The following is a 14,209-nucleotide window of genomic DNA, read 5'->3' as shown; positions in this document are numbered from 1 at the left end:
TTATTTTACATCTACATTTTATACAGCGCCCAACTTTTTCAGAATTCAGGTTGTAAGTAATATATATTAAATAAAAAATACCAGTTTTTTTCTTTTTCACTCTGCCAAGGTGTTCATACTTTCTTAATGTTTGTACTTGTAGGTGGAAGTCCTAACATCATTGAAATCTCTAGGCAGATATGTGGACATTGGACAGTTGACCTGGGACCTTGGAGGCACCTACCCATACTGCCACAGCGAGTGGGTCCAATTTTATCAGGTGCCACTGCCTGCTGGCAATAAATAAATACGCTTCAGCTTGGTATTTCTATTGTAGCTTCACATGTCACAACTTATGTCTTCAGTTCTCTAGTGAATTTTTCTTGTGCATTTGTCAAGAACCTTGATCAGTTAGGCTACTTTCACACTGGCGTTTCTGGGTCCGCTTGTGAGATCCGTTTCAGGGCTCTCACAAGCGGCCACAAACAGATCAGTTCAGCCTCAATGCATTCTGAATGGATAAGGATCCGTTCAGAATGCATCAATTTGGCTGCGTTTGGTCTCTCTTGCGCTTTTCAGGAGGACACTAACACACAGCTTGCAGCGTTTTGATGTCCGCCTGACGATGAGGAGCCAAACGGATCCGTCCTGACTTACAATGTAAGTCAATGGGGACGGATCCGTTTTCACTGACCCAATATGGTGCAATTAAAAACGGATCCGTCCCCCATTGACTTTAAAAGTAAGTCAAGATGAATCAGTTTTGACTTAGACTTTTTTTTTTTTTTATGAATAATGCAAACTGATCCGTTATGAACGGATGCAATCATTTGCATTATCGGTGCAGATCCATCTGTGCAGATACAAGACAGATCCTCACCAAACGCGAGGGGGAAAGTAGCCTACGACGGCTGTCAGGAATACGCCTGTTATACTGGACTTACAGGAGCTGCAGTACATGTTCTCATATCTCAGTAGCCTTATTATGTTAGTTTCTGTTTGATCTCACATAAGCACAAAACTTGGACTGTGGCAAGGGACTTTGCAAAAAAGAGGATAGATAAACCTTGAAAAATGATTAAAACATATGTAAGGCCCCATGCACACGGCCGTTGTTCACAGCCGTGTGCGGGCCGTGGAACCGCGGCCTGGATCCCTCCTGAGAGCAGGAGCGCACGGCGTCACTGGTTGCTATGGCGCCGTGCGCTCCCTGCTGCCGCCGCAATACAGTAATACACTGGTATGATCTATACCAGTGTATTACTGTACTGTGCCGGCAGCAGGGAGCGCACGGCGTCATAGCAACCAGTGACGCCGTGCGCTCCTGCTCTCAGGAGGGATCCAGGCCGCGGTTCCACGGCCCGCACACGGCTGTGAACAACGGCCGTGTGCATGGGGCCTAATACAAATGAATGGTGGATCTATAGATGTGTTATCTGCCTGTGATGATAATGAAATGATTGCTGAAAAGGGATTTCCATAGAGCAGGAAGTTTTGATAAATTATTAGGCTTAGAGGCCAGTGCAAAAGCTACAGGATTTTTGGACTTTTTTTAAACTATACATAGGGGGCTCATATCCAGGCTGGGTTTGAATAGAGAGGATTACGGAAATAGCCATGCTCATTGCACATAGAAGTGTCTTAGAGTTACGGAAAAGAGTAGTAGAAAACATATACTGTACCTTGCAAAGTTTCTTGTTTCTTCTCCTTTTCCTTCTTTTCTGGCATGTTTATCCTTATGCTGTCTGTGGTTTCCTGTACTATCTTCTCATGGTTCCTGTCAGAAAGACACAAGCACGCCTGTGCTGCACTGAAAGCCAGTCTAATGTATAGCAAATGTAGAGCTAGTTTTCCAACAGTTCTATCTAATCTACATTTTATCAACTATTTTTTCTTATAAAAATCTTGGATTATGTTTTTCAGAAGCTAGATTCTTTCTCAGCAGACCTCCGAAAAGCCTCCGATTTACTGCAGCATGCCATCCAAGAACTGGGTGAAGGCAGCACTCTGCAGGATTCCAAGGTAATGGTCACATCCCGATAATTCTATTGTTTTTGTGAGAGATAGTAAAAGTCTTAAACTGGATTTACATGGCCTGAATATCAGGCCGATTATCGGGAACGAGCATTCCCATGAACGCATGCATGCTCCTGATAATCTTCCCATCTAAAGGTGCCGCAGATCAACCAAGGAATGATCAAAACGCCTGTTCATCAGGTGAAATGATCGAAGGTGCGGACACCTCAATCATCGTTCCCGGGCAGCAGATCGTGCTCTCTAAACAGAACTCTGCTGCTCAGGAGAAATGATTTTGTATGGGGTCCTCATATTGTGGAGGAGATTGCTTCAAGTAAATGCATTGCTTCATCATCACTGAATGAGAACACGACTGTCGGGAAGGAACGCCTCTTCTCGACAATTAACTGCTGCTAGGCCTGTGTAAATGTAGCTTTAGACTTGCTGAGCAAACAGTTTATTTTATATCTTCATAGGAAGTAGAGGAGAAAATGGGTCAGTACCGGGAGTTGATGAAGGTGGTTTTAAGCGACTCTCGTTTAGTTTCCTTACAGCGGGAAGGAGGGACCACACTGGCTAGACTTCGCAAGGAGGCAACTCGCTTCTACTGCTCTCAGGATGTCAGGTAACTATAACTCAACCCACTATCTTAATGTGCCAGTATACAGCTAATCACAAAGGGAAGGTCTTGTACTTCAGTTACAATTAGAGATGAGCACATCGATTCTAAAGACTCATGACTAAGGTATTGGTTAGACTGCTCGGGTCTCCCTAAACCCCTTAACTTTCTTAAACCCACCAGCGAATAAAAGTCGGACAATATTTCGGATAAAATCGGCCACAGCAGCCATTTTTATTAAATCTAATATATAAAGCTAACAAATATACATAGAAACACAGCCGGCACTACTCAGCGTAATACGATAATAACGGAACTCCAGTCCAAGAAATATGCAGTGATACCGGCGGTGCTCTGCTGAGCAAACGATCCAAATTACATGAATAAAAAAGTAGAAGAAAAAGCGGCACTCACCAAATGTTCACAAATCGCAGCTTTATTGTCGGTTAAAACACAGCAGATGCGGGTCACTAGTGCAGGAATGTAAGGCACGTGACGGTGACGTGGTGGAGGAGCGCCGTAAATACCCGCCTCCCCTCAACATATACAGTACAGACCAAAAGTTTGGACACACCTTCTCATTCAAAGAGTTTTTTTTATATTTTCATGACTATGAAAAAACGCATATGGAATTATATACATAACAAAAAACTGTGAAACAACAGAAAATATGTCATATTCTAGGTTCTTCAAAGTAGCCACCTTTTGCTTTGATTACTGTTTTGCACACTCTTGGCATTCTCTTGATGAGCTTCAAGAGGTAGTCACCTGAAATGGTCTTCCAACAGTCTTGAAGGAGTTCCCAGAGATGCTTAGCACTTGTTGGCACTTTTGCCTTCACTCTGAGGTCCAGCTCACCCCAAACCATCTCGATTGGGTTCAGGTCTGGTGACTGTGGAGGCCAGGTCATCTGGCACAGCACCCCATCACTCTCCTTCATGGTCAAATAGCCCTTACACAGCCTGGAGGTGTGTTTGGGGTCATTGTCCTGTTGAAAAATAAATGATGGTCCAACTAAACGCAAACCGGATGGAATAGCATGCCGCTGCAAGATGCTGTGATAGCCATGCTGGTTCAGTATGCCTTCAATTTTGAATAAATCCCCAACAGTGTCACCAGCAAAGCACCCCCACACCATCACACCTCCTCCTCCATGCTTCACGGTGGGAACCAGGCATGTAGAGTCTATCCGTTCACCTTTTCTGCGTCGCACAAAGACACGGTGGTTGGAACCAAAGATCTTAAATTTGGACTCATCAGACCAAAGCACAGATTTCCACTGGTCTAATGTCCATTCCTTGTGTTCTTTAGCCCAAACAAGTCTCCTCTGCTTGTTGCCTGTCCTTAGCAGTGGTTTCCTAGCAGATATTCTACCATGAAGGCCTGATTCACACAGTCTCCTCTTAACAGTTGTTCTAGAGATGTGTCTGCTGCTAGAACTCTGTGTGGCATTGGGTGGGGGCAGATCTCATTAGTCTGGTCTTTTCTATATGAATTGTAATTGTTGAAGAATGTGAAGTTACACTTGAGCACTAGAGAATCTCTAAGAATACTGGAGGACGGCAGGACCTACCAGCATTAAATAATGGTTAAATTTTTTACCTATCCATAATACTGTGCGGTTTATGGGCGGGGGTCCGGGGCCCGGGACTTCGGGGGGGCCGGGCATCGGGTGTGACCCGAGACGCGGTTCTTCCTGTCAGACATGAGGTTGGACTGCGGGCAGTGATTTGACACATGTGTGGTATGGGTGCTACTAGGATGTTCTCTTAATTGGACGGAGTTAGTCTTTGGTTGTGTCTTTGTCCACATTCTCTTTAATTGCCGGTGACTGTCGAGTGATACTCGATCTGAGTCCTTTGGCATATGAGATACTAATGTGAATACATGTGAGATACGGATAAGCAGGGCATTAATACTCAATTTTAATCACCTGGGGATGAGGCAGTAAAATATGTGAGCGGTTTCTCCACCACTGCGAGAGAAGACTGCCGGACCCCCTCTCTTGCTTTATGAAATGTTTCAGATCAAAGATCACTGTAAGCCCGCTACGTGTGGTCTATGTGAGTATCAGGTGACTGTTCACATGATTGCTAATCCTGCCGATTGTGCTCACCCATGTCTGGAGGAGGGCGTACGTGGTGCGCGTTCGCTGCCTGGCGGCCGTCTAGGCTGCGGGCCTCTGATCCCTGCCCCCTATAGATAATATTACGCCAAATGAGATGCTTCCTGCATCCGCTTTATTAAGCTTCGGACGCTGGGTGAATCCTGCTTTCTCCAGCAGTATGTGAGATCTCCATTTGACTCTTAATATCCACATAATTATGGGTACTCGTATGAAATCTTTTGTTAATTATGCTCACAAATCAGAATTGACAGACTTATGGATTTTATAATTCTACAGATGTAATATTGATATGAATTTTTGTGTTTATAATTAATAAAATATTTAAATATAAAAAGAACTCTGTGTGGCATTGACCTGGTCTCTAATCTGAGCTGCTGTTAACCTGCGATTTCTGAGGCTGGTGACTCGGATGAACTTATCCTCCGCAGCAGAGGTGACTCTTGGTCTTCCTTTCCTGGGGCGGTCCGCATGTGAGGCAGTTTCTTTGTAGCGCTTGATGGTTTTTGTGACTGCACTTGGGGACACTTTCAAAGTTTTCCCAATTTTTCGGACTGACTGACCTTCATTTCTTAAAGTAATGATGGCCACTCGTTTTTCTTTACTTAGTTGCTTTTTTCTTGCCATAATACAAATTCTAACATTCTATTCAGTAAGACTATCAGCTGTGTATCCACCTGACTTCTCCACAACACAACTGATGGTCCCAACCCCATTTATAAGGCAAGAAATCCCACTTATTAAACCTGACAGGGCACACCTGTGAAGTGAAAACCATTTCAGGTGACTACCTCTTGAAGCTCATCAAGAGATCTTTATCAATTACATTTTTCATCATTTGGTGGGGAGGTTTATCGTTATTTACCTCAATGACATACTGATTTACTCACCTGATATGGAGACTCATCAGGATCATTTAAGACAAGTATTATTGATCCTTCGGGAGAATAAATTGTATGGTAAGTTGGAAAAATGTGTGTTTGCTGTTCAGGATTTGCAGTTTCTGGGTTACTTACTCTCTGACTCAGGTTCTCGCATGGGTCCCGAAAAGGTCCGTGCTGTACTAGAATGGGACCGGCAGGAGAATCAGAAAGCTCTGATGCAGTTTTTAGGATTTACTAATTACTACAGGAAGTTCATCCTGAATTATTCCACTATTGTCAAACCTTTGACCGATATGACTAGGAAGGGCGCTGACTTCTCTCTCTGGTCGGAAGAGGGATTACAGGCTTTTTATGCAATTAAGGAATGTTTTGCTTCCGCTCCCAGTCTGATTCAACCCGATGTGTCTCAACCCTTCATTGTGGAGGTGGACTCCCCAGAAGTGGGAGTCAGAGCAGTTTTGTCGCAGGTTCCCTCTCCTAACAAGTGGCGCCCATGTGCTTTTTTCTCTAAGAAACTCTCTGCCGCCGAAAGAAGCTATGATGTTGGGAATAGAGTTGTTGGCCATCAAATTGGTCTTTGAGGAATGGCATCATTGGCTAGAAGGAGCGATTCATCCGATTACGGTAATTACTGACCATAAGAATCTGGCTTACCTGCAATCAGCAAAGCGTCTGAACCCTAGACAGGCCAGATGGTCATTGTTCTTTACCAGGTTTAATTTTGTGGTCACTTATCGTCCTTTGATCAAAAACGTCAAAGCGGATGCTCTGTCACGTAGCTTTCCTGGGGGGAGATTCGGAGGATCCCGCTCCAATTTTGATTGATGGAGTGGTGGTATGTGCAAGGTGAGGGGCTCAAGGTGAGGCACTTGATTCCTGTCCTTCAGGGAACTTGTTTGTTCCTTCAGAACTGCGACACAAGGTGTTCAAGGAACATCATGATAATGTCCTTGTGGGACACCCTGGGAGTAGATCCAAGGTGGATCTTATTTCCCGGAGATTCTGGTGGCCAGGTTTGCGTAAATGTGTTTAGCGCTATGTAGCAGCTTGTGAGACCTGCGCACGCGCTAAGGTGGCTCACACATCAGGATCTCTTCTTCCTTTGTCCATTCCATCTCGTCCTTGGACTCATTTGTCCATGGACTTCATCACTGATTTACCAAGTTCCTCTGGGAATACTGTGATTTTGGTGGTGGTGGACCTCTTCAGTAAGATGGCTCACTTTGTACCATTATCAGGTTTGCCCAATGCTAAAACTCTCGCTCAGGTGTTTATTAATAACATGGTGAAACTACACGGCATTCCCTCTGATGTGGTGTCTGATAGGGGGATGCAATTTGTCTCCAGGCTTTGGAAGGCGTTTTGTACTCGTCTGGGTATTCAGTTGTCTTTCTCTTCGACTTTCCATCCTCAGTCAAATGGACAAACTGAGCGCGCTAACCAGAACCTGGAGACTTATTTGAGGTGTTTTGTCGCTGAGAATCAGGAAGAATGGTCCTCGTTTTTGGCCTTGGCTGAGTTTGCCTTGAATAACCGTAGAAAGGAGTCAACTGATAAGTCACCATTTTTTGGCGCATATGGTTTTCACCCTCAGTTTGGTATTTTTTCTGGGACTGAATCTTCTGGTATACCTGAAGAAGAGAGATTCTCTTCTTCGTTGTCTTCTATCTGGCGAAAGATTCAGGTTAATTTGAAAAAGATGGGTGAAATATATAAACGTATGACTGGTCCGGACCTGTGTGTGGGTGATTTTGTGTGCTTGTCCACTAAGAACATTAAGTTGAAAGTACCCTCTTGGAAGTTGGGCCCAAGATTTATTGGTCCTTACAAAATCTTGGCCATTATTAATCTGGTGGCGTTTCGTCTAGAACTTCCGCAGGCCTGGAAGATCCATAATGTGTTTCACAGGTCCTTGTTGAAGAAGTATGTTGAACCTGCTAAACCATCTCCTTTGCCTCCTCCTCCTGTCTTGGTTGATGGTAATCTGGAGTTTCAGATCTCCAAAATACTCAACTTGCATGTTCTTCGGGGTTCCCTTCAGTACCTGGTGCATTGGAGGGGATACGGTCCTGAGGAAAGGATGTGGGTTCTGGCTACTGATGTTAATGCTAGCCGCCTTGTGAACGCCTTTCACGGGAGTCACCCGTAGAAAGGGGGGGTACTGTCACGCCCTGCCCTGTGAGTGATCTGAGAATATCTGTCAGACTTGCTGCACGTGAATCTATCTGACAGATTGCTTTGTTGTGGCTTTGGGCAGAATCCCACACCCTCACAGGTTCTGCTCATTAGTTTGTTAGCGATGCTATTTATACCTGCCTCTCACTTTAGCCCTTGCGGTTTATAGTTTCTCCTGGAGATCTCTGCTGGTGTTTGGTGGATCTCCTGCTCCCAGTTCGTCTTCAGTTAAGTTCTCCTTCCTTCCCTTCTGTTGTTTGTACTGGCTAGGCCTTAGGTAGACGCTGGTTCCTTCATCTTGAGCAAGGAACCAGTTGTCTTTCCGCCTGCTCCCTAGCTGAGGGTTACAGCAGGGCTTAGGTTGGTGTGCATGAACACTTCTCCCATCGAGATCTGTTCATGTTGGTAGCAGTCAGGGAAAGGCTCAGGGATTGTCAGAAGATGACCTTTCCCTGTTCCCTAGCTGTGGGGCCTAGCCTGCTTTTTTGTTTGATTTTGTTGTGTTTCGTTTGCTTCCCTTCCCTCACCTACTGTGACATCCACGTCTCGAGGATGCTGTGAATGGAGAGGTGGATGCCCATGCACTCTCCATTCACTGCTGTAGGAGATCCCAAGATAGACGAGTAAGCATGCTTGGCAATTATCAGAGTTCCTACATAAGTGAATGGAGAGAGCAGCCCATGTGTGGCCCCCTCTCTATTCACAGCATCCATGAGATGGGAGTGAAAAAGACCCTTGTTCTTGAAATAGGTGCAAGTCCCAGAGCTGGGAACCACATCTACTGGACATTTATGGCATATCCTGTAAACATACCATAATTGTCCAAGATGGGAATAACCCTTTAAAAAACCTCTGAAAAGTGTTCATAGGTATAATACAGTCTACAGGAAGACATGGCGTACAACTCCTACTCCAACAACCAGGGAGCGGCAGGAGAGATGCATACAGAGACTTTTCTGTGTGAATGTTATATATTCTTACTATCCTCCCTTATTTAGACCCCCAAAATAAAATTTGAGCTGTCAACAGTCATTAAAGCCACAGCCTCTAATAATAATGAGATGACTGCTGACATTGTCCCTGTCTATACAACAAAGATTGTAAGTGTGCTTATGCTGTGTGCTCCAGTGGCCAGTGTGAAAACTGGATGTCTTTTATAGGCATATTCACATAAAACTAAAAAATGTCAAGCCTTTCTTCAAAATAATATGTTTACAGTAAAATCTCTTTATATAAAAATGAGTTTCTGTATGGCTATCTGTTCTTTATGCGCGACCAAACGACTGGACCGAGCTTCACCAAATTTGGCACACAGGTACATCAGGCATCCGGGAAGATTTTAGACCAGGTCTCAGCTCTCTAGGACGTACCGTTCCTGAGATATTCACAAAACATTAACTGCATTAGCCAATACAAGCAAGTCTTTCACTCATATCCCAACTGTCATACACACAGTCACATGTCCCTTATCAGCCAATAGAAGCTCTTGGATGGATGTTTTGCGACTGTCATGTCGCAGTCGCAGCAAGTCGCTGTCGCAGTGCAACACCATAGCCTATCATTATAAAAATTGTTGTGCGACATTGGTTCGACAAAATGTCTTGCGACACATATCGTCATGTAGCCCTAGCCTTAAGGGGGCAGGGCGCTGTGGAGGTCACTGTTAAGGGGGCACGGGCCACTATTAAAGGGGCAGCTGCTGCGGATGTCACTGTTAAGGGGGCAGCACTATTTAAGGGGCAGCTGCTGTGGAGGCCACTGTTAAAGAGACGGGCACTGTGAAGGTCACTGTTAAAGGGGCGTTCACTGTGGATGTTACTGTTAATGGGCAGGCCGCTGTGGAGGTCACTGTTAAGGGGGTAGGGGCCACTATTAAAGGAGCAGCTGCTGTGGAGGTCACTGTTAAGTCAGAAGGGTACTGTGAGGTCACTGTTAAGAGAGCGGGGTACTGTGGAGGCCACAGTTAAGCGAACGGGTTACTGTGGCAGTCAGTGTTAAAGGGAAGGGTGCTGTGGAGGTCTCTAGTAAGGGGGCAGGGAACAGTGGAGGTCACAGATAAGGTGACGGTCCCCTATGGAAGTCAGTGTTAAGGGGCAGGGTGCTGTAAAGGTCACTGTTAAGGGGGCGGGCCCCTGAGGAGGTCAATGTTAAGGGAGTGGGGTGCTGTGAAACTCACTGTTAAAGGGGCGGGTACTGTGAAGGTCAAAGTTAAGGGGATGGGATGCTGTGGAGGTCACATTGTAAGGAGGCGAGGCACCGTGGGGGGTCAATATTAAGGGGTGAGGGGCTGTGGAGTTCACTGTTGAGGGGGCGGGGTATTGTAGAGGTCACTGTTAAGGGGTATACTGTCGATATCGACACATAGAAACATAGAAACAATAAATGAAATACTGCAAATGAGATATACCCATGCGAAGCCGGGTTCTTCTGCTAGTACCATATAAATGTGATGAAATTTTCCCTTTAAGACTAGCAACATCTACATTTTAATGACTTAGGTTCAAAACCAGTGTCTTTCAGAACTTGATGGGCTTTTTCACAAAAGCCAAAGGGCCACAGTTTGCGAAAACACAGACATAGATGAGTAAGGTAGAACCTATTTCAGGTTAATGCACTTAACACCATAAGAAGGAAGCAGAGCGAGGCACTTTCTGACCAAGAAAATTATACGGTATGTCACAGGTGTCTCCCAGTGTGCGCCCATAAAAAACAGTTGCTTTGAGCTAAATCAGGGGCTGCGGGAACGTGTGCCAGTATGCGCTCTCCATAATGCAGTGCCTGCTGACAAGTAGAGTCTTTACCTAATACAGGGACCTGCAGCTATAATTGGTGCACTGCAAGCTAAAAATGTTTCATTTAGCTCTAAACCAAAATTCCCACGTTTCAAAATGGCAAGAAATCAAAGTTTGATTTATTTGACTAGTGGATTCAGTTGCAAAAGCCGGTCATCATGAATGGACAGCGGTAGCTGCTACATGTTAGGGCCATGGGTCATCAGTTTCATTTTGAGGTGCATCAAACACCCCAAGATAACTAGTGAAGTGGAAGACTGGATCAGATGCCCCCCCCCCCCCCAACGGCTGCTCCCTCTTCCCTCTCACAGCATGAGCCTCGCAGGCAGGGACACTGTAACATGATCCCTCCACCCCTCTCACAGCATGAGCCTCGCAGGCAGGGACACTGTAACATGATCCCTCCACCCCTCTCACAGCATGAGCCTTGCAGGCAGGGACACTGTAACATGATCCCTCCACCCCTCTCACAGCATGAGCCTCGCAGGCAGGGACACTGTAACATGATCCCTCCACCCCTCTCACAGCATGAGCCTTGCAGGCAGGGACACTGTAACATGATCCCTCCATCCCTCTCACAGCATGAGCCTCGTAGGCAGGGACACTGTAACATGATCCCTCCACCCCTCTCACAGCATGAGCCTCGCAGGCAGGGACACTGTAACATGATCCCTCCACCCCTCTCACAGCATGAGCCTCGCAGGCAGGGACACTGTAACATGATCCCTCCACCCCTCTCACAGCATGAGCCTCGCAGGCAGGGACACTGTAACATGATCCCTCCACCCCTCTCACAGCAAGAACCTCGCAGGCAGGGACACTGTAACATGATCCCTCCATCCCTCTCACAGCATGAGCCTCGCAGGCAGGGACTTTCCTGGGAAAAACAGCCATTTGTTCAAAATGATAACTATTTATGTACTCACCCCCCCCCATCATCCCCTGCAGGTCTCTGTGCAGCCCACATGTGACTACATCAGCAGCCTGTGGTTGGCTGCAGCAGTCACATGTCCCTTCAAACAGCAGATCGGATCAGATACTGATGACCTATCCTGAGGATAAATCAACAGTATTAAACACTCGGATAACCCCTTTATTATCGCCTCGCAAATTAAGGGCTCATGCACGCGGCCGTTGCTTGGCCGTGGCCGTGTTTTGGCCCGCAAACAGCGGGTCCGCAATACACGGGCACCGGTCATTTGCACCCCACATCACGGATACGGACCCATACACGTGAATGCGGAACGGAGGCACAGATCGAAGGGCCATAGTGCTGCCATGGGTTTTCTGTCTGGGCCTCCGCATCTTAGTAAGATGCAGATCGCGGACTGCATGCGGCGGCCCCACTGTTAGTGCCCGTGCATTGCAGACTGCAATTTGCGGTCCGCAGCACGGGCCCAGCCAGCACAGATTCATATTGAGTTTTCTAAACTGGACAACCCCTGTAACGCAGATTTATTTTAATTCATTTAATCCTCCGCTTTGGTTTTCGAGTTTATTATATGCATTATTAGCTTGTAGCTTTGAGTTTTGCATATTTACTTGGAAACAGGCCTTTTTCTGTGTGTGTGGGTGTGCGCGCATGTTCCCATCTGTCTCCACTTGGTGGCACTGCAGTGCAGCTGTGCTCAGTTTTATCTAGGAGTGGGAATACCGGGGAGGGAGAGGTGTTAAATACTGCTCATTACATGTCCTCCGAATACTCAGCCTTATCAACAACCAGCCACTTAGCACATGCAGGCCTGTAGGAGCTGACACATAAAATACCTCTCCTGACGGACTGAGCATGGGGTCAGCAGCCATAGAGGTAAAATAATCAAATAAAATCTTGGATTAACCCTGTAAATCCTCATTAACATATATTCATAGGTAGCGATGAACAAAGTATCAAAAATTCAATACGGCTGCTTAGCCGAAATTGCTCCGTGTGAAGCGTATTTCTTAAGTAGTGGGTGCAATGGCAGGAAATGGCAATTGCACTGCTACCCTCATATGCCGTGTTCATAGCTGATCGCGGCATCTAACATTGATATTATAGTGTAGCATAAAAAAACTATAAAACAAAAAAAAAAAAAACATACTTACCTCATCTATTTGATCGCGAAGAGTCGTCTGTCGCCATCTTGATTGAAGATCTAGCATGAAATCTTATGATCATCATCTCTGCCACGCACAGGATTTTTTATGCGAGATCTTCAATCAAGATGGCGGCAGATGGCTCTTTGTGCTCAATCGGATGAAATAAGTATGATTTTTTTTTTTTCACTTTTTACCGCCATTTCGGGAAAATCGATTTCCTACCATGAAGCACAAGGAAATTCGGCTTCGTGGCAAATTGAATTTTCCCAACGCTATTCATAGGTCAAAATTATGCTCCTCAATTTCAGATGACTACATTAAAAAGGTTCTCTGGAAATTAGATATTGAATATCCTCAGGATAGCCCATCAGTATCTGATTAGTGGCAGTGCGACTCTCAACACTCTCAGTCTCTGATCATTTGTTTTGAGCGCCGTGGCCTCCTCACAGCATAGAAAACACAGCGCCGTACATTGTATAGTGGCTGCATTTGGCATTGCAGTTCTGTCCCATTCACTTAAATGGGAACTGAGCTGCACCTAGGGCATGTGATAGATGGACATCCCAGATCAAGGAAGAGGCTCCATCGCTCTCCTGAACACTGGTCGGGTGAGTGATGCAGGGGGTGCTGGGAGTTGGACCCGTACTGATCAGAAACTGATGAGCCATCTTGAGGATAGGTAATCAGTATTTAAGTCTTGGACAACCCACTTTAGCATCAGATGTATTTCTTCTGCAAAATTCCTTTTCCATGTACTTGTATCTATGCTACGTGTCCTTCCGATACTTGCAAGGTGAGGGAGGATGCCCAATTCAGAACCCCCATTGTAGTGATTGTTAGGGGTCCCACAGGTGTTGCCCCAGCGACCATACACTTATTGGTGATAAATATTCTCAGAGGGGTAAATCCCATTAAAGGGTCACTGAGCTTTCAGAAAACTTTTGAAATGTCAAATAAATATATCCAAACTTTTTGGTTGGTGGAGGTCCGAGTGTTGAGATCCCAAGAATCGCTAGAACCAGGAGTGAGAATCACTCTCTCTCTCCACTCAGAATGAGACACACTCAATAGAAAGAAAACCAAAATATCGCCAACAACAGCATGATCCTATCACTCGTGTGGACGCATAAAAGCCTCTCTACCAAATCACATAGACCACACGTGATAAAACAAAGCATCACTTTATTGAAACACAATGTAACAAAAACAATAAACACATATATAAAATCTTGCGGCTGAGTATTGTGATAGAGACCCCCCCCCCCCCTTGGCCAGTAAGGTGGAGCTAATAATTATATAATGAAAAAGTGACCAGTGCAAGATGGCAAGAACCAGGGATTACTGTAGAAAAAAACAACTCTATTGAGTAAAAGGTTGAACGCACATCATTTGGCCCATACGGGTATTAAAATGTAAATAGTAATCAATACAGTCTACTGGTACAACCACAGTCAAAGCATAAATACAAAAATAAATGCACCATACTAACCCGGGAGCGAAACGAAGCAATTTTTTTTTACGCGCATTTCACCTCGCCGAG

The 14,209-nt window shown here is 45.5% G+C and overlaps 1 protein-coding gene across 1 annotated transcript in view; it reads left to right on the top strand.

Moving 5' to 3' along the window:
• The first annotated feature begins 1,899 nt into the window (after window positions 1-1,899).
• LOC122941766 (pleckstrin homology domain-containing family G member 4B-like) overlaps window positions 1,900-14,209 on the top strand; it is a 45,328-nt gene continuing 33,018 nt past the window's right edge. Inside the window, exons 1-2 of the mRNA XM_044299182.1 lie at window positions 1,900-2,001; window positions 2,472-2,620. Of these exons, the coding sequence (XP_044155117.1) occupies window positions 2,487-2,620 (134 nt within the window). The 5' untranslated portion in view covers window positions 1,900-2,001; window positions 2,472-2,486. The remainder of the gene's footprint in view (window positions 2,002-2,471; window positions 2,621-14,209) is intronic.

This window comes from Bufo gargarizans, chromosome 6, assembly GCF_014858855.1.
Source record: "Bufo gargarizans isolate SCDJY-AF-19 chromosome 6, ASM1485885v1, whole genome shotgun sequence".
Classification (NCBI taxonomy): Eukaryota; Metazoa; Chordata; class Amphibia; order Anura; family Bufonidae; genus Bufo; species Bufo gargarizans.
Note: the sequence above shows the minus strand (reverse complement) of the source record. Positions and strands in the feature narration are given on the sequence as shown.